Genomic DNA, 24,941 nt, shown 5'->3' with positions numbered 1-24,941 from the left:
TTTCAATAAAAAATCGAATTGATTGGAGTATATGAGTCAAAATGTTCGACGTAATTTTACTTGTTCAGTATGTTTTTATGAAGTTATCGCACTAATTTTGATTTTAGAATTCCCAGGTAACATATGGTAAGAATGAAAGAGATAACAAAGAAATACAATCAAGACTAGTGAGGGCCAGAAATATTAAGTTCTTGAATAGCGTATTATGGATTTGAGAAATAAGAAAATTTAAAAAAATAGTATTTACGATGCGATCATCAAGAGCAATCTGTTCTATGTAGCTGAAACTTGAAGATTGACAGAGAATGACAGGAGACTGCTAGCAACAGAAATGGGTGCATTGAAGAGGTCGGCGAGGATATCTAGGTTAGAGGCAATATGAAATGAGATTATCTGGACCAAGATGAGAAGAGAAAGAACATTAGTAGAGGAAATTTTAACATCGCAGATGAGATGGTATGAAAATGTGAAACAAGACTATCATAAAAAGTTGGAACGGTTCCCTCAAGGTAAAAGACGGAAACGACCAATAAAACCTGGATGGAAGGAACGAAGAAACACCATTAGTTCAAGAGATATACGCGATGGTGACTTAGAAAACAAACACCAATAGCGACTAGGCATTGAACAACATCGAAGGACGTTTTGGAAGCGATTGAAAAATAATACGAAAGACATTGTAACGTGTGTGAGATAAATATAAGAAAATGGTTTTACGGCGTGCAGACAAATTTTCAACTCTTCAAACTAGGATGATCACTGACGTTATTTGATTACTGACATCTAGTTCAGAATCCTTGCGAATTGTTATACAGTTTCGTAAGATATTACCTACTAACACTCAATTCTGGGATTAGTGGTTCCTCGTTGCGGAAAATATTCAATTTCCTCGTTAGCTCAGTTGGTAGAGCGACGGACTAGTGAATCGGAGGTTGCGGGTTCGAATCCCGTCCGGGAGGTACTTTTTCCAGAGTTGAAAATTTGTCTGCAAGCCGTAAAACTATTATTTCAAAAAATAATAATTCCCTATCCAAATTTTTTTCGCTAATTTCGGAACACCTGAAGAAAAAGCTGTAACACCGCGACGATTTATGGACAGAATGAACGCACTTCCTACTACATCTATTAGAACAGAGCTGAGCATTTTCCGCATTGCTGCCACGTTAAGAAAGCCCCAGCGAAAATTTCTTCATTATATTACATGATATGTAGTAGTGTAGAAAGACGTTTTTGGTGTCGGTGAACTAGATAATCGGCCCTGGCGGGTCGCTAGGGGGGAGGCTGAGCAAATGCTAAGCTTCCAAGAATATCAGCGCAGTGGGTTTCGGTTCCATGTTGCTCTTCTTGGCCTCCACCACCAAAAACTCTATATCTTCCCTGTCTCTTCTCGCGAACGACTCGGCTATGAGTCTGGCCACGTCCTGGTGCTGCAGCCCTTCCACCCGAGTGCCGTCCACCTGGAGGATGAGCTGTCCCACCTCGAGACCACCAGCTGAATACGCTGCGCCATTTTCCTGTAAAAAGAAAAAATATTAATTGATGATAACGATAATAATTATTATTTATCAAATGGGAATTCTTTCAGAAGCTTGTTTGAAGCAAATGTCCTATTTATTGAGATGGTATAACTGTCTTATTCACTCTCATAATCACTTATTTTTTTTTAATAAAGGGATCGCATGAAAAACCTGCCTTGAATTTTGAATTCGAATATAATTTCGTTTGCTAAAGCGCAGAAAACATGTATAAGGCTTACGGAAAATTTATCTGAAATACCCATATATGGGAGGAACGGTGCATTCAAAAGTAGTTGAGTTATGATAGAACTCGCTTGGTACGAACATCAACTTCTTCAAATGGAAAGTGGTCTGGCTCCTAGCTGCAGCTATGGATCTTTTGGTGCTATTTTCGGCTCTATCACATTGTCTATAGCTCATATTTGGTTGCTTCCATTGTTTAAAGTTCTGTGATCCATGTGGCAAATCCAACTAAAGAAAGCAAACTGAGAACTGCACCCATTGTTCAACTTGCAGCCTATTACCTATACTCTCGGAAGTTTAGAACAGAAGTTGACTGAATGCTATCTTCAGAGAGGACACTCTCAGTCAGATTCCTGCGTTATTGTTCACATTATACAGGGTGATTCACCGAGATGGCCTATTAGACGTTTATGGAGAACTAATCATAGTTTTGAGTTAAAAATTTTCATATTGGGGTTTGAGACAATGATCTTTCTCCCTAAAATATTTTTAGATCTCTACAACTTCCGGTTATACCGGAAACAGACTACTACTTCCTTATTTCAAATGGCACATCTAGTATATTATTGCATCATTAGATAGCTTTTTGATGACAATTTCGGCAATATATACCTTGGGTAAAAACTCAACGGTTCATAGGTTAATGGGATTCTTATGAAAAAAATGGTGGCGATGAGGACTCACATTTTTTTTTATAACTACGAGAAGAGAGTATTTCAGCAGAAGGAAAAACAGAAAGAGGAATTTTGGAGGAATTTTCCTGTGGGTTGAATTATTCCAAAAAATTTCATTAAAACTTTGATATAAGAAATTTAGGGATCTTCAAGGAACTTCTCCTCACTAAATTCCACAAAGGGCATTGTCCTCCTCAGGAAGTACCTAATAAGAATGATTATAGCAGACAACGACGAGTGCAGATTCTGCGGGGAGGAGGGAGAAACACTGAATCACCTGGTGACGGTGTAGTGACTGTCTGCTCACAGATGGCGCTATGGGTTTTCGTGCCACACTACTTCGGCCCCGGCAGGTTTAAAGGGGTCATGCTGTTGCAACAGGGTCACCTCTCACGATGGTGTGAGAGGGTGTGGCTTGGGCAGCCCAACTGACCACCGATTTCGGAACGAAACACCAAACCTCTGGAAGGGGGCGCACCTCGTAACTCGGCTCGGAAATGACTCGCCAAACGGAATTCCACGCCATCGCTAGCCAACGCAAAAATAATGCTGCATATTGCCGGTCCTGCTAGAGCAGGACTCATTACTCCCCAAGTAGTGATATATTGAGATGGACCAGTAAAAAGCTAATTGCAAAAGAGATTGAATGATCAAGCATATTCATTAGAAAAGTATAACTCACATTGATATTTATTATCCTAGGCAAGGGATGCTTGGTATTCGCTCCACCCTCTATGGCAATACCTAAAATGGGTTTCGTCTTTCTGACGGTCACTCTCAGGTTTCCCTCTTCGTCCAGGACAACCCTGGCAGGTTCTCTTGGAGCCTCGGTACCGGACAATCTTTGCATTGACTGGTGCCTTCTCATCTCGCCTCCTTCGATCATGCCTTGCTCGCTCTTCAAGTCGAAACTACGAGACAGCTTGTGTGCCAGTTCCTGTAAAATAACAGCAGGGATATCTAAAATGAGATTTTTAAAGGGTGGCTAGCAAGAAGAGATGCGATCGATGCTAGAAATTCTCTCCGTGAATTTTTCATGGAGTTATACCAAAAAAACTATTGAAATACATTGATGCATTCGAGTTCACTATATTCATTTCATTATTTATCGATTAAACTAGGCGGAAGACAAAGTAAAATTTTTTTAGAAAAAATCCTCGATCATCTTTTGCCAGATATCCAGAGAATTCAAGTAATTCAGTTTGTTATATAATAATAATAATTAATTATCCAACAGAAACCCACCTGCAAGACAATAGACATACGTAAATAAAATATAAAAATTGAATATTGATAAAACAAAAGAAATTTAATTGTTTTTCTGACCACCTGCTTTATTCAAAGAACTGTATTGTTCATAAAATTAAGTCCTCATTGAAATTGAAAAAACTTCTCTTAGTTGTTTCACCAATCGATCACCCATTGAGCTCTTGAAGATCAGCAATATGTATAAAGATCTACAGGTTTGGAAAATACATTCAGAAAGATAGGATATTCAACGTTTTTCCAAAAAAAACTTATGGTCCAGTGGAACAGTGCAACAATCAAAACATCTGCGTGGTACGTATCGAATAAACGAGGGTTCTCTTTAAATGGCTGAGTGTGGATGACAACAAGATAGCGCTGTGGCTTGATAGACAGTCGATTAGTTAAGTTATCGGTTGAAAATAAATACGACAATTTTTTCCATTGTTTGCGAGGAATTTATTTGCGATAATGAATGACACAAGAGAGATAGTTTGTGAAAAACCATTTTTGATTGTATACTTTCTATTGGAAAACACTTCATTTAGAGCAAAGCTAGCAACACAGTTCATCAACTCAGTTCTTACATTTATGGTAAGAGGAGAAAATAATGAGCTTTAAATAAAAAAAAATATATAGAAAGTTGTTTTTAGTACCGTATCAATTTCTAACTTTTTGAACATTAGAAAATCGAGTAAACCGACTCAGTGGCTTAATCAGAGTTAACCCTTTAGGTTGTCAATCCCACTTTGAAAAGCAAAATCTTTCAATTTTTATTTTGTTTTTTCCAATTGTTACAATTTTTTCTTATTTCTTTTAATCTATGTCCCCAATAATCCTCTCCGCCTTTGAACCGAATGAATTTGGGGGGGGGGAAATTAAATTTCCACATCTTGCAGATCATTTTATGGGCGTATATGTGAATTACCCTGCATAGTTTAAGTTCTTCGTTCAATGGCGTGACACTCTATGCATATTCGATACATTTCAATTCATCACCAAGACAACATCACAGTTCGGATAAATAACATTATTATTCCTAGTGTAAATAATGAGGCAGCTTTTCAAGAACCATCAATAACCGGTGAGGCATTCAGTTCTTATTCACTGGAAGATTAATTGTATAGACAGCCGTTTGATGGATGTATTCATCATAAACTCGCCAGTTCTGACTGTTGTGGGAGATATTGTCAGTTTAGATGTTGAATTTTTGAAAACTTGAGGTTATCGAGGTTGTTTGATAGATGCCAAACTTGGAGAAGTTAAAAGTTACGATCCTGGGACAACACAAACAGAAATTCATCAATTTTTCACGAAAATATTCATTGTTGATGTTACATAGGTAAACAGATTTTTTTGCCAACGCGTTTAAGTTTTCGGAAAAGTCATTTGTTCCCAATAATCAAGAATAATATGAAAGTGTATCTCCCAAAGTTCCATAAGGAAGAGATTTGTATAGCCCGATATCTGGGAAGCTATTCATCATTTGACAAGTTAAACCTAAGCCAATGAATTGCATAATACAGACCAGACGATTTTTAGGGCGAATTATTCAGTTCAGTTCTGTGATAACTACATTATTGAAATGATGTGATGAGAATGATACAAAAAACCAAAAACAACGGGCTAGTGTATCCGATGACGAAAATCGCAAATGGCAAATATGGGACGATGCCGAGAAAGCGCATAGATAAAGGAAAATAATAAACCTCGGACATAGACGAGCTCGTATCTTGAAATAAACCCATAAATCAAAGGAAAGTAAAATGATTATTGGTTCATTTAATGGAAAAATTGTCGTTCTTTGTCTCTTCGTGATTACTCAAATTTCATATTTTGGAAATCTTGAGGGGGGGTAATTACTCCCAGTAACCCCCCATTTCTACGTCCTTGTAATGAAGTCGCTAGCAAGTTTGAGGTGCTAATATTCCACATTGAGTCAATGGTGTTTCTTGAAGAGAATATTTCGAAATTTCCAAAACTCAGAGATTTTTTAAAGAGAAAAAATGATAGGTGTAAATCTAGAAAATCGGATGTTTTTACCATTGAAGTTAACAGATTTCTTGTGGAGGCTGACGACATTAGTGCTTGTCGTTATCAGGAACTACACTGATCAACAATTGCTAGGGATCACTTATGAACTTCTCTTCATTTGTATTTTTTTCAAGTTATCTCGTGAATATCTGTACATTATATGTTCTCTAAGGAAAAAGTAAGATGTTTTGAGTTGATTATATCAAAGTCTTCCTCACTTCATAGGCTCTTGTTCACAAAATCGATTATTATCTGTAGGCTGTTACAGGTGGAGTGAAAAGCAATGTGGTATTTGTTTTTAAATCTGTTTTTTTCTCTCGTTCGAACACATAAGGTGACAATAATTGAAGACATGAGAACAATATCAGCTTATCAGTCATGCCGTGAAGACGTTTGGCTCCTGTGCAACTGGACCAAATCATACGGTGGATACAGGAAGGTTTGTCCCAGCGAGAAGTGTCCCGGCGGTTGAATGTTTCGCAAAGTGTCGTGAGTCGGGCTTGGAATAGGTTCATCCAAAACGACTCAGTAGCTTATGTTCATGGGGGAGGTCGGCAGCGCAGTAGAACAGCTGCCCAAGATCGTCTTTTGATCCTCAATGCTAGGAGAAATCCCACTTACCCGGCGTCGCGGCTCAATAGATCACTGAGAGTTGCAACAGGAGTTCTAATTTCGAACCAGACTGTAAGACGACGACTACATGTTCGTGGTTTGAGAGCACGTAGGAGGGTACAACATCCCCGTTTGAATAGGGAACACCGGGTTCATCGACGGCAATGGGCTGCGGAGCACCGCAATTGGACACTTGAAGATTGGAGCCGATGTTTATTTACGGATGAGTCTAGATTTCGTTTGGTCAACTCCGATGGACGTATTCTTGCTTGGAGGGAAAGAGGTCGAAGGTATGCAGAACAGTTTATGGTACCCACAACAGCTTTTGGCGGAGGTTCTATATGTGTATGGGGAGGCATTTGTTTGAACCAACGCACAGAGTTGGTTGTTCTGCAGAACACCACCATGACCAGCCAGAGATATCACGATATGATTATTGAACCCATAATTGTTCCGTTTGTGGCTGCCGTGGGCGAGAATTTCATTTTAATTGACGATAATGCCCGTCCACACCGTAGTCGTTTGATTAATGAAGCGCTAGAAACTCATGCTATTGATAGGATGGACTGGCCAGCTCGCTCTCCAGACATAAATTGCATCGAACATGTCTGGTCTGAGATGTCTAGATAATTGTCAACCTTAGAACAACCGATCAATAACCTGGAGGACCTTTCTAACGCTTTACGGGATATTTGGACGAATTTTATCCAAAATTTTATAAATCGTTTGATCGAAGGTATGCCTCGTACGGTAGAATGCTTGAGACGAGCTCGTGGGGAACCCACTAGGTACTAGCTTAACCGAAACTTCAGCCTTCTTGTGGTTTCATCATAAAATTTTTATGTTATTCAAACACAGAATTTTGAGTGTTCCTAATAAAGTATTTTTTTCTCTCCAACTTTCCATTTTTTCATTCTTTTCTCAGGTGACCATATTATCAACTGAAAATACTCTGATATCTGACTAAATTTATAATCTTGGAGCGAATATTTCAGAAATAAATTTAGAACAAGTAAGTGATCCCTATCAATTGTTGAGCAGTGTATATGAAGTGATGGTAGAGAATGTTCGAAATTTGGAAAATATAGCCATATACCAGATGCAAACAATGACATGTCTCGTAAATTTACGATTACCGCAAGTGAAGATGGAGGTGCACGTCACTGGAGACCTCCAGGTATACCGTATACCTCTCCTTTGAAACAGTAAAATATTTAAATTTTTTATAAATTTTTTTTATTGTTACTTACAATTGTTTATTTCTTCTGTTCAATAGGGGGTTATATCGCCAATAAACCCTCTCCTTCGTTACGCCAATGACAGATATACAGAGTCGGGAGGAACGCACTAAAATTCAGGTGTGTATTGTACACATAAAAATAATTTTATCCAATTCTCCTTTGTTTTCAAATGATAGTGTAACTAAAATGTTCCGAATAATTTACCGTTTCTTATCACAAATGCTGAGAGTACCGATTGTTTGGTTCTTTTTGTTGTTCTGGCATGTGTCACAGTGTAAGTGTTTTGAGGCGTTCCAAATTTAGAATATTAGTTTTTAGGACTATGGATTGGTCGCGATGGACCGATTAGTTGGCCTCCAAGATCTACAGGCCCCACACCCTTGGACTATTGTTTGGGGGCTGGTTTGAAAAGGAAGAACATAAAGTGAAAGTCTATACTCGCGGGCTCTAATTTGACGAATTAGAAATGTGGCAGTGTTTCTCAAAGAAAGACATGAACTACTTAAAAGACCAAAAGAGCCCGTCGCAAACGAAGAAGAATGTGTTTAGAGGTTAATGACGGTATTTTTCAACATTTGTTGAAACCAACGCTATAATTAAAAACATGTTGATGTAGGAAATTTTTTGTTTGTAATGACGCTATATATTGAAAACAAATGAGTATCGAATAAGAACATATGGTTTCTTTTTTAATTATTTTAACGTGTACCTGGAGTTCCTCCCAACTTACTCTGTATAATTCATTAATGAGAATGAGTCCGTATTGTTTGCAGAATTTGCATATCTAGAAGGATGAATTTTATGAAATATTAAAAGGAAAAAATATCCCAACCAGGAAACACTGAATCGGCTACTGGAACAAAGACTATACCTATGTATATGCAAATACATTCCTAGTGTAGTAGTTGTAAACTCTAAGCCCCATGTGGGCACATTCATTACTTAGATATCGCATACGTTATTTATCTGAGTCATATTTCAGTTGTGCTCAGAGAAACGCCCGACCAAAGAAAACCCTTCAAAATAACAATAATCCCAGAACGATTCACACAAGCTGCACCAAAGGAGGGAGAATTATTCAATAATTGTTACTGTCATTCCCATACTTTACGGTGTATCATTAGCGAGAGTATATCTCTAAAGCAATTATTGTTGTTGAGCTTTATCTGCGAAGCAATCTCTGAAGTTACTCATTTTACACCTGATGAATCCGGATAATGTTCCTGCTAAGAGGAACAATGCACGTATGGTTGTCGTGAACCTGTTTGAACCTGCATTGTGCACACCTCTTCGGTATATCGAGATGAGGGTAAGCTTATTTGCGAATGGGATATTTTTTCTATTACCTAGCCTTGAAACATCGGAGAAGAGAATGATGGTGGACTTTTTGTGGGTATGCTGCTTGTAATTGCTTTTTCGAATTCTTATCTTCGAGAGAAGGCGAAAGCTTCAAGCTGCATCATTGGGAAGTTTCAGAATTAACTCGAAGTAGAAGAGTGTCTCAAGAATTGTTTCTGTTTTCTTATTGAATAACTGCTGATTTGGTCTCTTAAATATTGAACTATTTCAGTCGTTAATGTTTGGTAAAAAAATTCTTTTCCACCCGAACTTATTTCCAATTCTATCTTACTTCTAAGATACTAGAACTGCCTGATTAAAGTCACGCAAGCCTTTATGGATTAATACCTTTCTTGAATCTAATGAAAGTGACAAGGAAATTTGCCGTTCAGAATGGAGTTCTTGTGAAGTCTTCAACAAAAGTCTAATCGTTGTCCCTTCAGAGAAAGTTCTAGGTTTCTATCTCCCTAGGAAAATTTGGTGTATTTTAAATCGACTGTTCATGGTCGTTGTCATACTATGCTCTTCAAATGGCATTGTATTGAAAGCTTACTATGTGAGTGTGGTGTAGAAGAAACCATTGACCACTTGGTGAATACTTGTCCAATTTATAAATTTCATGGTGGTTTCCAAGCTATCCATTCAGTTTCAGAGTCTTTTATAGAATGGGTAGGTAACTTCTCATCAATTTAATGGAAACTAACATTTAGTACCTATTCCTTTCTAGTTCTTTTCATTTTTGTTTTCAGATTCAATCATAAAATCGTCACACTTTGGTGAAGAGAAAGGATGGAGAAGATTTTGGTTTGGATGAAGAGGAAGCCTTCAATATGAATACGTCAGCTTATTCTGTAAACAAATACACAAACCAGTCATTGCACCTATACGGGGAGACAGAGTTTTTGTTGAGGTTTTTATCTGTGGCCTGTGCTCTTGTATCATACGTTTAAATGTATGATGTCCCGTTTACATTTCTTCTGCTAATACTGAGATTATATATTGACATTCTTTGTTGTTTGAAATCAACAATATGAGAATGTCATTTACGTAAACACGTAATTATTTCAATTTCATTTTCAGACACTGAAAGATCTACAAATGGTACAGAGTATTTATATGAATTGGAGAATTGGAATGGAATTGGAGTACAATAAATTTGATAGGAAAACCAAAAAAATGGCTTTAACAATTGGTAAAAGAAGAGAATAGCCAGAAAATGTTTTCTCGTTCTTCACCAAATTTTATAACATTTTTTTTGGGTTTCTCATCACCTTTTTTTTTATCTGAAATCATATAAAAAAAAGTACCATTTATTAAACCTTCAGTGTCTTAAGATGAACTTAACATTCCAAAATACGAGGTTAAGCAATTTGATACTCATATTGTTAATATACACTTTTTGGTTGTCAAAACATAGAAAGTATGATACTTGTTTTAGTTCTCTTAAATTGAAATGGTGCAGTTATCCCTGCAGATAAATAAAAATCGAAGAAATCTCCGAGTTATAGCTCCACTCAAATCGACAAGCATTTCCACTTAGAATTCAATACGTCTCTGATGAATAATGAAGTGAAACGCAGTGAACGAGCTAATACTGGATCTTCCAGAAACGTATTTTTTTTCAATAACGAAACCTCGTGGTATACAACAATCCAATGAATCATTGATTAAACGTAAATGGCACAACTAACTGTTCACTTAATTCGTTTGCAGTTTTCCTCATTGTTTTGGCTAATTTAGGACCGATTTTTGTAAAACTTGAAAACTCAATGACAGATGAATTATTGTATAGGGTGTTTTTTTTAGAGCTATAGAACTTTAAATTGCAATAAAACAACGATGGATTATTCGATTGACATGAATTTTATTTATCCGCAAGATAATCTTGTGGCATAACATTTTAAATATGATTTCTGGCATATAACCGCCACGGCTGGCTCAGATGTAGTCCAATCTGAACGTCCAATTTCGATGACTTTTTCCAACATTTGTGGCCGTATATTGGCAATAACACGGCGAATGTTGTCTTCCAAATGGTCATGGGTTTGTGGCTTATCCGCATAGACCAATGACTTTACATAGCCCAACAGAAAGTAGTCTAGCGGTGTTAAATCACTAGATCTTGGAGGCCAATTCACAGGTCCAAAACGTGAAATTAGGAGGTCACCAAACGTGTCTTTCAATAAATCGATTGTGGCACGAGCTGTGAGACATGTTGCGCCGTCTTGTTGGAACCACAGCTCCTGGACATCATGGTTGTTTAATTCAGGAATGAAAAAGTTAGAAATCATGGCTCTATACTGATCACTATTGACTGTAACGTTCTGGCCATTATCGTTTTTGAAGAAGTACGGACCAATGATTCCACCAGCCCATAAAGCGCACCAAACAGTCAGTTTTTCTGGATGTAACGGTGTTTCGACATACACTTGAGGATTAGCTTCACTCCAAATGCGGCAGTTTTGTTTGTTGATGTAGCCATTCAACCAGAAGTGCGCTTCATCGCTAATGGACGTAGTGCGCGATACGTATTGCGCACAGAACCATTATTTTCGAAATGAAATTGCACTATTTGCAAGCATTGTTCAGGCGTGAGTCTATTCATGATGAATTGCCAAACCAAACTGAGAATAAATCATTTGACAGCTGTTAAATCGGTCGCCATTATGAACAGTAATGCCAACTTAAAGTTATATACCTCGAAAAAAAAACACCCGTTATATGTAAACACTTGTATTGGCATGAATAACATCATTATTATTATTATTTATATCGAAAGATGACATCTTCAAAAGTTACAACTGGCCTGATAGCGGGCTATTAAAAATGTAACCTCTTACTGGAGAACCCTTATATACAGTTGTATGATCTTGAAAGGCGTAAAGGCATGACATGAATGTCGAGCGCTCAAAAGCTTCTAATTCACGTGCTTTCCTCATCTTTCCAGCTGAGTGCTAGTTCTGATATTCTATGAATTACGATTCTCATCCATCTTATGACATTCAGCATGAACTTTCCACGAATGAGCTGAGATTTTCTGCAAGATATGAGAAAATATGTAAAACATGCAGTTTTTTTCGAACAGCTTCACTTCGGAAGACACGAATCTACCTCATTACCATGTCCAGTTCCACTCTGAACTCGAACTAGGAATCCCAACAGTAAACATGGAACATCTTTCACATAAATATCTATTACATTTCTAAGATCCTCGTTTCTATTTCGCTCTAGCTATTTTGCATGTCCTATCAGTCCCGGGTTCGTGTAAAATGGCATTAATAGTACAGCGGTGGTATTCGAGAACTGTGTTCAAGAAATTAATAGTTCTATGAACCAGTTATTTAGGGTCCGGGTCACGTCCCATGGGTATATAAATAGAGGGACGAATGCCTTCTTGGTTTTGAGGAATTGAGGGTGTACACTACCTATCTCACTAGGTGTTCTTCAATGCAGATTCATTTTGATTCTGTGCGGAAATCGCCTGATCAATTCTTTCAGTTTTTGGAAGACATTTTCATATGGAAATTAAGATTGAACTTACTGATTTTTTCCACGAAAAATGTTATAGTTTTTGTTTTACATCAGTTTGAAAATTGAGAGGTTTGTGTCTCAATTATTTCAATGATGAATTTCATAATTTTCTGAATTTTCATCGGAGTACAACTTTGCAATCGCCGTTTTACAATAGATGGCTGTAGCGGAAAGTGGTAGTCGGAATAAATAGATCGTTAACATAACGCCATCGAAATATTAGACGATTTGTGACTGCATCATAAAGTTATTCTCAATTAAACATGCCAGCTTACGAGCCAAATTCTAGTCATTTGCGGGAGGTTTTGATTGACTGCTTTAATATGATAAAATCTGCGGCTAACTCTCGTTTTCTCAAAGGTCATTCAACGTCAAAATCAACTTAACAGCTGTCAATTCTGTGGTCAAGCGTCATTTGAGTTGCTGAAAGTAAGGTTAACTTCATTTATTTGAACATAGTTAACACGTGAATTGTACGTCGAACGTCGTTTTGGGTTTCTGAAATGCATTTTAAAGGAAATTTAGTTTGAATAGGGTTATTACATGTCAAATCCAAACGGACATAGATTAGTTTAATTTTACACTGAAGAACATTTCATAAACCCAAATGGATTTGACATCTCTGTCAAGTTGAATGTTGTTTTAGTCGATCAAAGATTTCATCAGTCTTTCAGAAACCGGGGGTAAGTATCATCGAATGCTCTCAAATACCTATGATGAGGCCACTGTTAGTGGAAGAACGTGCCGAGAGTGGTTTCAACGCTTCAAGAACGGTGATTTCGACTTCGAAGACCAGCCTGGCGGTTCGAAGATGCAGAACTAAAAGCATTAATTGATCAAGACTCAAATTGAAGCCGAGAGATGTTGAACGGCGTTTGTTTGCTTGTGAACAGCTGATTGCAAGGCATAGATAGTAGTGCTTTCTGCATCGCATTGTGACTGGAGACGAAAAATGGGTTCATTACGATAAGCCCAAGCGCAGAAAATCATGGGATATCCCGTCCATGCTACCACGTCGACGGCCAAACCGAATATTCACGGTTCCAAGGTTATGCTCAGTATTTGGTTGGATCAGCTCGGCGTAGTGTATTATGAGTTGTAAAAACGGACTCCAACAATCACCGGCGATCGTTATCGAACGCAATGAATGCGATTGAGCCGAGCATTGAGAAACGAACGGCCAAAATACAACGATAGTCATGATACAGTGATTTTAAAGCATGACAAAGCTTGACCCCCGTGTTGCAAAATTGTTTAAAACTTGGAAACGTTGAAATGAGAAGTCCTACCACACTCGACGTATTCTCCAAACGTTGCTCCGTCGGAATATCACTTGTTTCGATCAATGGCACACAGCCTGGCTGACCAGCACTCCTTATGAAGAAGTGAAAAATTGGATTGCTTCAAAAGATGACCAGTTTTTTCAAAGCGGGATTCATTTGCGCTGCCCGAAAGATGGGAGAAAGTAGTGGCCAGCGAACCAGTAAAAAACTGGTTATACATATTTTTACTTATAACTTACTGGTTACTTATTTCAACAATAAAGCCTCGAATTTCGTAAAAAACATTCTGATGAAAAAATACATACAATCTCTTTGGAGTTTTTCAAAAAAAAATGTAAATGTTCTATTGTATATAAATTTGAAAATTTCAAATATCAATAATTGGAAATATTAGGAAATAGGAAATCGATAAATGACAATTATTTTAAAGTAGTGTTTTGAAAAAATTGGTAATTCAATGATATTGAAAACATTTCGAAATTCATCGTTGAAATAGATAATTGAGATAAAATTGAAATATTTCTCAATTTTGAAGTGATATATCACTTCGCAATTAAAAGATATTTACACAATTTCATATCCATTCCATATCCTTCCATTTTTAGTAATGGCGTAGTTTTTACTTGTCATATATCAAAAGATAACAGCTTCAGCAGTGCAAACTACTCAGATAGTGGGCTATTCAAAATGGAACCTCTCATTGGAAAACCTTTTATCCTGATTATTACCATTATTATTTTTCATGAATAGATTTCAACAGTCAATTATGTTTTCCATCATATCGATTATGTTCAGGCATCAATGACTGCACTTCCTTTGAATATTGAAAGAAAATAATTAGTAAATATCGTTTATCTGTCAAGAATATCTCTCTAATAATATAAATTCCCGAAGAAAAGCCGATATTAAACCCATAGGTCGCGCCTCTGTCTTTAATTAGATAGATTAAGAAGAATTCCAATTTTTATTATGAAGGGCAATGATATATTTTCCGCTGGACGTACTCGTACTACCAATGATATACTTTCGCAGTAACTTTACGATATGCTAATCTGCGTACAACTCACTGCTTCTCCCATGAAGTAAATTCATTGATAAACATGTTTCATTGTGCGGCAACAGGATTTAAACGTTGACTTTCGAAGCTGCCCTGAAAAAGTATCAACTAGGTACGCGGAGGTGGCAGTACCGGATTTTACCCATTATACAATCCTAAATTGCTAGAAGCTGTTGAGCATGATATGAGTGATTTTAAATGAGTTAACTATGTTACCAAAACAATCTTTGGGAGAAAAGTATCAAAGACAACTTCATGTGTTTTGAATTATTTCTGAGGGACAGTTTTTTAGATTTTCAATAGCCACTGAATGATCATTGATGACAAGAACAAAAGGAGATATCAAGAATATCGGGAATGGTATAGAGCTTTACAAGAAGCAGGGCCACCGAAAGACATTTTGGCGCCCCAGCAGATTAAAATTTCGCCACCCCCTTACCTAATTTATATGAATTTTCTTCAAAGAAGCCTCAGTTATAATTCTCAGGCATCTTTTCACATTCATATGAAATCGTATTTTTTAACTTGAAATCACTTTATCAAATTTATCAAACGAGGCGACGTTTTGTCGATTTCATCAAAAAACACCCTGCATTGCTGAAAGTACGACGCTCTATTTACAAGTCTATAGTAAAAAGACGATGGAGTTTTTAAAGGCGCAAAAAGTCTAGTTTTATCAACTGACTGCGCCTCTACAATTTGGCGCCCCGGCAAAATGTCCAGTTTGCCGCTCCTGGCGACGGCCCTGATAAGAAGCAACTACAGTCTACCTATCTAAAATTCCTAGACGACCATCTAAAAGATCTGAGCGTGAAGACCTTCATCAAAATGGAAAATCACACAAACCCTCTAATAAGGAAAAATTGCAACTACCACGAAAAAGCTCCTAGAAAACACAAACGACCGAAGATGGCACTTCCCTAGGAAGTGTGTGTTAAAGCCAAAACCTCACTGGCACAGAGATTGTGTAATGATTACACAAACTTTCTGAGAGGCATATTGTCACCTGCTATAGCAGAATCAAAATAGCTCACCAGAGGTGAATTATATTGAGATGGAGCAGTAAAAGGCTAATAGCCTGACTGCAAAAGAGAAAGAAGTTCTAAGTTCTAAGTTCTTATCTAAAATTTTGAAAATAAAATAAATGGATAATATGAAGCAGATTGGCTGAATGTCGATGGCCACAAATACATTCATTATTATTATGAAGCAGAGGATTCATAAAACGTACAGTGTACGTATCCTAAATAAAGGGTTTTCCACTACCAAAATTTCAATTGAATATTGTGATCACCTTCTTCATTTCAATTTTTCCAAATTGAAATGGAAATAGATAAATGACGAATAATGATTGTTGTCTCAGATGTCTCATCTTGATTCATCAATATAATGGCAAAGAACAAATAATTAATTGATGAAATCAACCATAACGTATCAATTTGGTTCACTCATATTTCTTCTTATATTACTACGAGTATTTGTTGTGAAGTTTGTCCGGCATTCGCTAGTTTAATTGTCAATAAATCACCTTTCATACTCCGAACTATGAAAATCATCAACAATACCTAATTTCAATCAATGGGAAAATACCTCAAATAGCCAACTACGGCCCTGTCTATCGTCTTCCAGCCGTAGGAGTTTTCCAAACGCGAAAGTAGTATACTTTTCACTTTCAGATGAATATCGCCATGAAATCAAGACCACCAATTATATATTACGTTTACTATTACATTATGCAAATTGAGAAATGACACAGTCGTTAATACTTTTTGAAAAAGAAGAGTTTCCGTTCTCATCCGTTTCTAGGGATGTTCGCTCGCGAGATAAGCAGTTAACAACGGCAACGTGGGCTCTGTTGAGTAGGCGAGCATGATGGAAGGCTCTATTGAGAAGTTATGGGTTCTATGGTTGTGTTTCAATTGAACGATAGCGTCCTGGAGTTTTCGAAGAATTATCAATTTTGGTTTTGTTTCTTTTTGGAGCAATCCTTTCTCGATTAGAAAAGTTTTCTGTTCGTGTTATTTTCGAAGAGGTGATCACAATTGGCCAACAAGATCTTGTGATTTAACACCTTTAGGCTTTTTTTTTGGTCTATGCCAATTCTTACCAAAAGAGATATGCAAGACCATAAAGATAGAACTTATTCAATTATCGAGGACATAGAGCAGCAAATGTGCGAATTGGTCATGAAAAGGATTTGGTATTTCAACCGTAGCCGTGGCAGCCCTTTGGCTGATATTGTTTTCAATCGTTAATGGCATACCTTCCTCTTAGTAATGAAATAAACATCAATGGATTTCTCTTGAAATATATTTTATTTCAAGTGCTTCCAAATGGTACTCCTTGTACTTTTGATATTCAATCATAAAAAAGCTTTTAAGTCGAAAACAGTATATTGACTCGAATTAAAAAAAAATAAATTAGTCCTTCGGAATTTACCACAAAAAATTATGGAATTATAGGAGTACTAACAGGCCAATTGAAAAGTTCCCGGTCTACTATAGTAAAACATATTTTTTGGCAAAATTCGATTTTATTATTCAACATATTTGCCTTCGAGGACGATACAGCCAACTTCCAACTTTTTCGATACCACATATGTAGTTCGATTTGCTTTCAAAATAGCCCTCATTTACGGCGATTACTTCTTCATTGGCGCTAAATTTCTTTCCAGCGAGCCTTCTTTTGAGGTCTGAGAACAGGAAAAAGTCGCTGAGGGCCAGATCTGGCGGATACGGTGGATGCAGAAGCTATTCGAAGCCGAATTCATGCAGTTTTGCCATTGTTTTCATTGATTTGTGACATGGCGCACGGTCTTGATGAAACAGCACCTTATTTTTCTTCAAATGGGGCCGTTTTATCCTTTAAACAATCCAATAACGCTATATAATAATCGCTGTTGAAGGTCTCGTGAAAGATATGATGTACACGTTCAGATGATATCTTCACAATGTCTGCTATCTCCATCAACTTCACTTTACGGAATTTAAATATTATTTTGTGAACTTTTTGATTTTTTCGTCGGTGACAGCCTCTTTTGGGCGTCCACTGCATTCGCCGTCTTCGGTGCTCATTTCTCCACGTTTAAAATTAGCATACAAATCGATGATGGTTGATTTGCCTGCAGGTGCAGACCCCAGAAACTCTTCATCAAGCCAAGATTTTGCTTCAAATCTATTTTTTTCCTTCGAAAAGCAATATTTTATCAGCACACATTCATCTTTGTCCATCTTTTTTCAAATAACAAAAGTAGCTACACTCACAACGCGATATCTCACAAACTAACCGTTTGAAGGTCAGTACTTACTAAAAATCATATGAATTTAATACTAGCACCGCCATCTGTGCATCAGACCGGAGACTTTTCAATTGGCCTAATATTTGAAGGCCAGAAAAAGAAAAAAAGCTTTCTTGACTCGTTTTTGAAACCTTCATTCACATCTGAGAATGAGCCACGCTGTATAATGACAATGAGTAAAATTTAAATTATAAATCACCATTCATTAAATCAAATCAATTTCATCCTATCATGACATTCACTTGATTATTGGAAAACAATTATTAGCATCTATGACTATCAGAAAAAAGCAACACATACAACATTCAAACTCAGAAACTAATAAGTTTATTCAAAATCAACTTAGTTTGGGACTAGTAAAAATTTGGCTCAACACTTGATAATTTAATAAGTAAGTTAAATTAATTGAATGATTGAATGATTAATAAATCAATCAAATATTTCATTGACAATTTCTATATCGATATTTTCGGGTCGCATGTTCAGTCGTTGACTTTTGGAGCAAACCATACGAGATTCTCAATAACCCCTTAAGTATCTAATATCCGGTAAAATGATCATTTTTATCGATAATTTACTGTCCATTCAATCCTGATGAAGTCCATAACAAATATACTAAAATATCGATACTCACCATTCCTATCAGGCAGGGGTCTAACAAGTAAAAGTAACGATTCACAGTATTTTACTGTACTTTCATGTCCAAGAAATTTTTCGACGGACATTAGACGGTGAATTACCCTATGCAACATCTGTTCGCTTTTACTCTCGAAGATGAAATGGGAAAACCTTTCTTCACAGATCATTGCATTCGAAAGGCCAATGCAGTTGAGGATAATTAATTATGCAAATTCATCGAGCAGTCTCATTGATTTCATTCACACCGAGGTCCTTTGTACTGATGGTGAGAACTGTCAGCGAGTGAGCGAGACACAAGTCTGTCATATCAGATTTCGGATAATATGAAAATTCCATTAAAATGAAAGGTGAGGACGAAAAAATGCTTGCCTTATTATTGAATATTGATTGATTATTATTCATAATAACTTATGAAAATAAATGAAATCAAATAATTACATACTCAATAACTCGACCCTCTAGTGATTTTTTTTTAAATAAAAAAGATGATACTCATTCTTCACACTTTTTAATATAGGAAACAACAAACGTTTTCACTTATTGGATTGCATTTCCAACTGATATAGTATCAAATGAAATATTGCATAGGCCAAATGACGCTTCTTTGTAGTATTTTATTACGTTTACTATTTCCAAAAATCAAGAACTTATTTCAGCAACAAACTCTAGGTTTAATGTACTGTTAACAAAACTGACAACATCATTAGCAGCCTAGTCTGGTACTTTGTGAGTATCCAGGACTGACTTTCCCATATGTGTCATTCTTAGGCCAGTTAACCCAGAACATTTTCACACTATTTGTTCAGCTCTTTCTACCTCAGTTGCACAGAGTTGCAAATCTCAATTGCTGAGTTTACCATGTGGTACATAATATATTTGCATCCACAGTGCCTGTCATCAGTCCCACCATTACCCGAATCTCAACTTGTGGCAGCTTCAGGAGCTTATTGGTATAGGTCAGTTAAAGCACAACAAATTTCTTTGCCTGAGCAAGACCCTGAATATTCCTTCAGAGGGTTTTCCTATTGCCCCTCTCCCATTGTTGGACCGCTGACTTGTATTGGTATTTTCCAAGCCCACATAAGGACTCAATAGGTGTCAATCTTGATTCCCTTTCTGCAAGTTCATAGGCTTTTTCATTTCCATCAATACCACAATGCTCCGGTACCTTCAGTACAGTTAGTTCATTGCCTCTGGACAGTTGTTTTATATGGTATTAAAAAACTCCTATGTTAGCAAAGAAACCTGGCTGTGTGATTACAAGGACCTCAGCGAAGCCTGGCTAGCTGTAATGATATATGCGCCCATGCATTTGAGGTTTCTTTCAAGAAACTTTTGGGTGCGCCTATAGTCAGCTAGTGTCTCAGTTTGTTAAATAGAGAGCTCAGTTCCCAGGGTTTTGGAGATGTACATTTCAAGATCCTTATACACTAATACCTCAGCCTCTTTCGTATTTTGATCCATCAGTATACCATTTGGAGGACTTTTTGTCCAGGTTTAATATGGATTATGACTCTTTTTTTCTTTCTAATTATAGCAACCCTTACAGGTGTTATGACTTTCGCTTATGACGTGAGGTTTAAGTAAATCTTTCCATATCATTTCATTGTGAATTTTGTGAACGAAATTTACTGCATATTGGTTTACTATCACCAAACCACCAGTAAAAATAGATTAACAATGAAATAATGCAGAAATCAATCGAAACGCTAGCAACAACATTATTGAAAATTTCAAAATGGAATAAAGGTTCACTCCCTCAAGAGATTACACAAAAATTTGAGAAAAATTCAGCAATTACAAAAAAATTGTTTTTTTTTCATTTTGAATAAGTGGAGCTTTTTGAGGACTTGCCTGATAGGCTTTTGTTGACATGAAAACCCCTCTTTAATTTTCAACATGGATTCACTCCTTTAAAACTTTTGTACTTTGTTAACACCCAGTATATAAAATAAGTAGTCGACTACTCATGGTCAAATTTCTATGAAACCCAATACAATCTGAAGAATAAATTCACCCAAACTAGCAAGAATAAAAAAATCTTACCCTTATCAGCAAATCGATTCTCAAATTGATCTTGATGATGATGTCTCCAGCATCCAATGTACCAGCTGGACAACGAATTTGAACTGGAGTACCTACCTAACCTTGTATTAATCACATTAATCCTTGTGGATTTCGAAACCACGCCACTGGTAACACCTAATTTTCGACACTTCTGATCGATTAGAGCTAGAGTGTCCGAATTTTGACTCGAAATAAACAAAGTTTGGGTAGCAGAATGTGGAATCGCTAATATCAGAAAATGGAAAGAATTTAAGTTTTGATTATAGATGTGATATCGATCTATCTAAGCAATATACTGAATAATGTCAATATATTTTCATTTTTCGTTTTCCGATTGAAAATGAGTGGAAACAAATCGCCGCAACTAATCAAATTAGAAAAAAAAAAACAGAACTAAGAACTTTCGAGAGTTCTTCACGATATGAAAATAAATAAATTAACCAAAATTGTTAAATTTATGAATTAGTTCTTTTGGAGGCATAATTGATCTTCATGGAGATTTCAATGCTGCGTTAAGCGAGATACCTAAAGAAATATGCAAGTTATTACATTACCTACTTTGTATCGATTCAAAGAAAAAAATTAATACAGATGATGTACAGATTTATACAATACATTTTATTTATTGTCATTTTTATTACTTCAAAAGCCAGTTTTATCGAACCATAAATCTCTACGGAGAATAATTCTAAGCATCGCATCTCTTCTTACCTTTCTCCTACGTTAAAATAGCCAACTACATAAAATAACAAAGAAGTACCTATCTATAATTGGATCTACAGGGATCTGAACGAGATGAATCGTTATTGTGCGTATTCGAATCCTTTTGGCAGGAAATCACGGCCAATTATACAGGGTGATTTGCTGTAATTCTTTCTCGTTTTAAAGTTCACTTGTGCCAACTAATGTCAATTAAAAAAAATAACTAAAACATGCCCCATGCTGTGTGGACCAGGAAAGTATCTCCTTGATACCGTGACGGACCTTTTGGTTAAAGATCGCGCCTGTGGTGTGATTTTGTGAGCAGTGGATGAAGATTTGGTGTCTGCTTAAAACGGTGACGATTACAAAGCTACAACATCTAGATATGAAAACTGTGATGGTATGGTGATGATAATGAGGAAGGTGAAACTGTCTTTATCGGCCATTTTTTGGTTTGAAAAGGAAAAAAACGGCTATTTCATCATGAAAGGACCTACATAATTGATCAATATTTCCATATGAAAAATTTAGTTTATTTTTATAAAGGATGTCATTATTATTACTTATTGGTAATATTGAGGGGGCAATTCTTGGAGCCATTATGAAAAAAACCTTTTTAAGAACGTATGTCGTAAACTCACTAACTCTTGAGATACAGGGTGGTAAAGTTTCGAGAAACATTTTTTTTTCATAACCACAATGAAGCTATTGCAGATAATTTCGTGGTAAAACGATTTTTTTTTAGCGAAAAACATGCACCGGACAATGCAAAATAAGAGAATCAAATTTGTTCACAAATTAATGAGAATTTCAAAAATAATTTTTATTTCGAGAAGAAGCGGTGTCGTACTGTTTTTTCTTCAAAAATATTCAAAGCACTACCCCATCAGACGCCATAGTTAAAATAATAAAATTGTATTTCACGACATATGTTCATATTTTTTCAAATTACTTCAGGAATCGCCCCCTTGAATATTAGCATATCAACAAGGAACATCCTGTATATAAAGATGTATTCTATCGATTTGTTTTTTATTCATAACGAATTCTAGTATACAGGGTGTTTCCTAATTGGATGTCAATATTTATGGGGGTGATTTTTGGGCCCATTTTAAGAAAAAAACTTTATATGAGCATTATTCTAAACGTCTACCTTTTGGTGAAGTTTTCAAGAAAAAATCATTTATTATTAATATTTACAATACCACTTCAGATATTTTAATGAAATTTGTCATACGTGTACTATAAATCAAATTTTGTAATGTATCACTTTTTTTTAATTTCCAACAGTGGCGTTCGTACGTAATTTGACCTGCCTGTTTTGGCAAACATTTATGGCACACAACAAATTCATCTTGAATTAAAAATAATTTTTGGATTTCCCAATCATTTCTTACTGAAGTTGATTACTTAACTTCTTTCAATCCGATGCACGGTTTTCGCTTAAAAAATAAAAACCGTTTCTCTTCATGATCATAACAATATCGTTAATCATCATGCAGAGACATACGTAGATTATATTTTCTTAGATTGAAAAAAGTCAAGTGATCAACTTTGGTAATAAATCATTGGGAATTTCAAAAATAATTTTCATTCCATTAAAATATCTAAAGTGGTATTGTAGATATTAATGATGAATGATTCATTTTTGAAAACTTTACCACCCTGTATCTTAAAAGGTAAGACGTTTAGGACATATGTTCATAAATATTGACATTCAATTAGGGAACACCCTGTATAGGTGATCATAAAAAAATCTAAAAGTGTTTTGATTCAACCGATCTTTCTATAATACAATTCCAAAGTTTTTCTCAATATGAAATAATTTTAAGATCATTTCAAATACCTATGTTTTCTTGAATTTGCTCAAATGTATGGAGAATTTGTGCTCATTACCGAAAATTTTTTTCTATTTTTTACTCCATGAATTATTTATTGAATTTTTTCATTATGCACTTATTGTCACTAAAGTAACAAATTTCGTATCACTTTCTTACATAACTAATTGTTTTCAATTTATAGTTATACAATTAGGAAAAAAATATTTTTCAATTCACAATTGTTTTTCAGATTTAATGAATTAAATTCTTTGATATGAATAACCAGAAGAACGTTTAACTGTTTGTCTTCCATTATTTCAAGTGGTATTAGTATACCTCACTGAAATAACATTTTTCTCTTTATTTCAAATAATATTTTTTTTGTTTCCAGTTGTTCTTTAGTGTGAATCAAATTGAGTTTCTTGTTGAATTAAAAATAACAAGAATTATTTCAATTTAATTGTACGAACACCTTCAAATAGCAGAAAAACTTTATTTGCCTGTCATCTGATATTTTTCTTGGGTTATAATTATCAATAAAATTATTTTAAGAATTAAAACTAAAATACTAAGTCTATAATAAATATCTAATTATCGGTAGAACCTACACTACACTATTGAACTTCACACTGATGGCTACATTTGAATATACTATTACTTAATTTGATTCTAAAAAGCTCATTGAAGTTGTTCAACTTCAATGCATACCTACCTAATTTGATTTACGGTACTTCAATTTCCAAAAAACGGCCAATAAATTATCTTTTACTGAACCTGAAGATCTTGAATATTCTTCGGAATATATTCAATTAAATGTATATAGGGGTGCCCTACTTGAAATTAATCGAAATTTCGTACAACCCGAATAAAAAAAATTACTGGAACCTCTAATCATTCATAATCCATTAAAAATTCAGAAAAAAGTTGAGTGAAAATAGAATAGTGTAGAAAGAATGAGGGGGTGGTCGATATATATGTGATTTGGTGTAGAGAAAGGCTCGAATCCTGCAGAATGTGATTAGTTTGTGAAATATTTTTTTTTAAGAAAAGGAAAGCAGAAGGTGAAATTTTATATAGTGAAAAATTCAAAACCCCAACCACAGGAAATCTGGTCATTCACTTAACAAAATTCAAGTATACGCTGTGTGTAATTCTTTGAGGAAGTTGGTTCGTGTAAAAAATATATGAATCAGGGAGACTATAGTACCTCTTGATAGTTTTAGAGTTACACATGATCAGATAGAGTAAATGAAGTGAATTTTTTTGTTTCATTATCGAGAACGTTGTGGATTGCTTTTTTGAAATTTCTTAAAAATGGGTACTACCAAAAGTACCAACTTCGTCATAGAACGTCCAACACGCAGTGTACATGAGCAATCGATAAAAATACCAGAATAATAAAAGACGGTGACATGAGCGCAATAACTATAATGGCCGCATGCTTTTTGTGCTAGAGGGCCTCAACTTAACTTACAAGAGGTCTGACCCAGTACCAAGACTTCACTTTCTGTGTCCACCCGCCCAAGCTTGAGCGTAGTCCTCCTAGGTACCCGCTCTGCAAACACACCTCTTTCAACATATAACAACCTGATAGTTCGATGGTACAAATGTACCATTAGCGGTTCCCATGGTACCTGCGG

At 35.8% G+C, this 24,941-nt stretch overlaps 1 protein-coding gene across 7 annotated transcripts in view; it reads right to left on the bottom strand.

The window, feature by feature from the left end:
• Positions 1 to 271: 271 nt before the first annotated feature.
• The window catches only part of LOC123679192 (whirlin), a 210,712-nt gene continuing 186,042 nt past the window's right edge, over positions 272 to 24,941 (bottom strand). For 3 of the 7 annotated variants that reach the window (XM_045616626.1, XM_045616627.1, XM_045616628.1), the window contains 2 exons: positions 3,117 to 3,371; positions 272 to 1,514 (listed from right to left, as the gene is read on the bottom strand). In XM_045616626.1, the coding sequence (XP_045472582.1) occupies positions 1,293 to 1,514; positions 3,117 to 3,371 (477 nt within the window). In that variant the 3' untranslated portion in view covers positions 272 to 1,292. Of the gene's footprint in view, positions 1,515 to 3,116; positions 3,372 to 24,775; positions 24,857 to 24,941 lie in introns of all 7 variants that reach the window. The other 4 variants (XM_045616624.1, XM_045616625.1, XM_045616630.1 and 1 more) reach the window with 2 other exon arrangements.

This window comes from Harmonia axyridis, chromosome 4 (genome assembly GCF_914767665.1).
Source record: "Harmonia axyridis chromosome 4, icHarAxyr1.1, whole genome shotgun sequence".
In the NCBI taxonomy this organism is placed as follows: Eukaryota; Metazoa; Arthropoda; class Insecta; order Coleoptera; family Coccinellidae; genus Harmonia; species Harmonia axyridis.
This window is presented reverse-complemented; position numbering and strand designations above follow the sequence as displayed.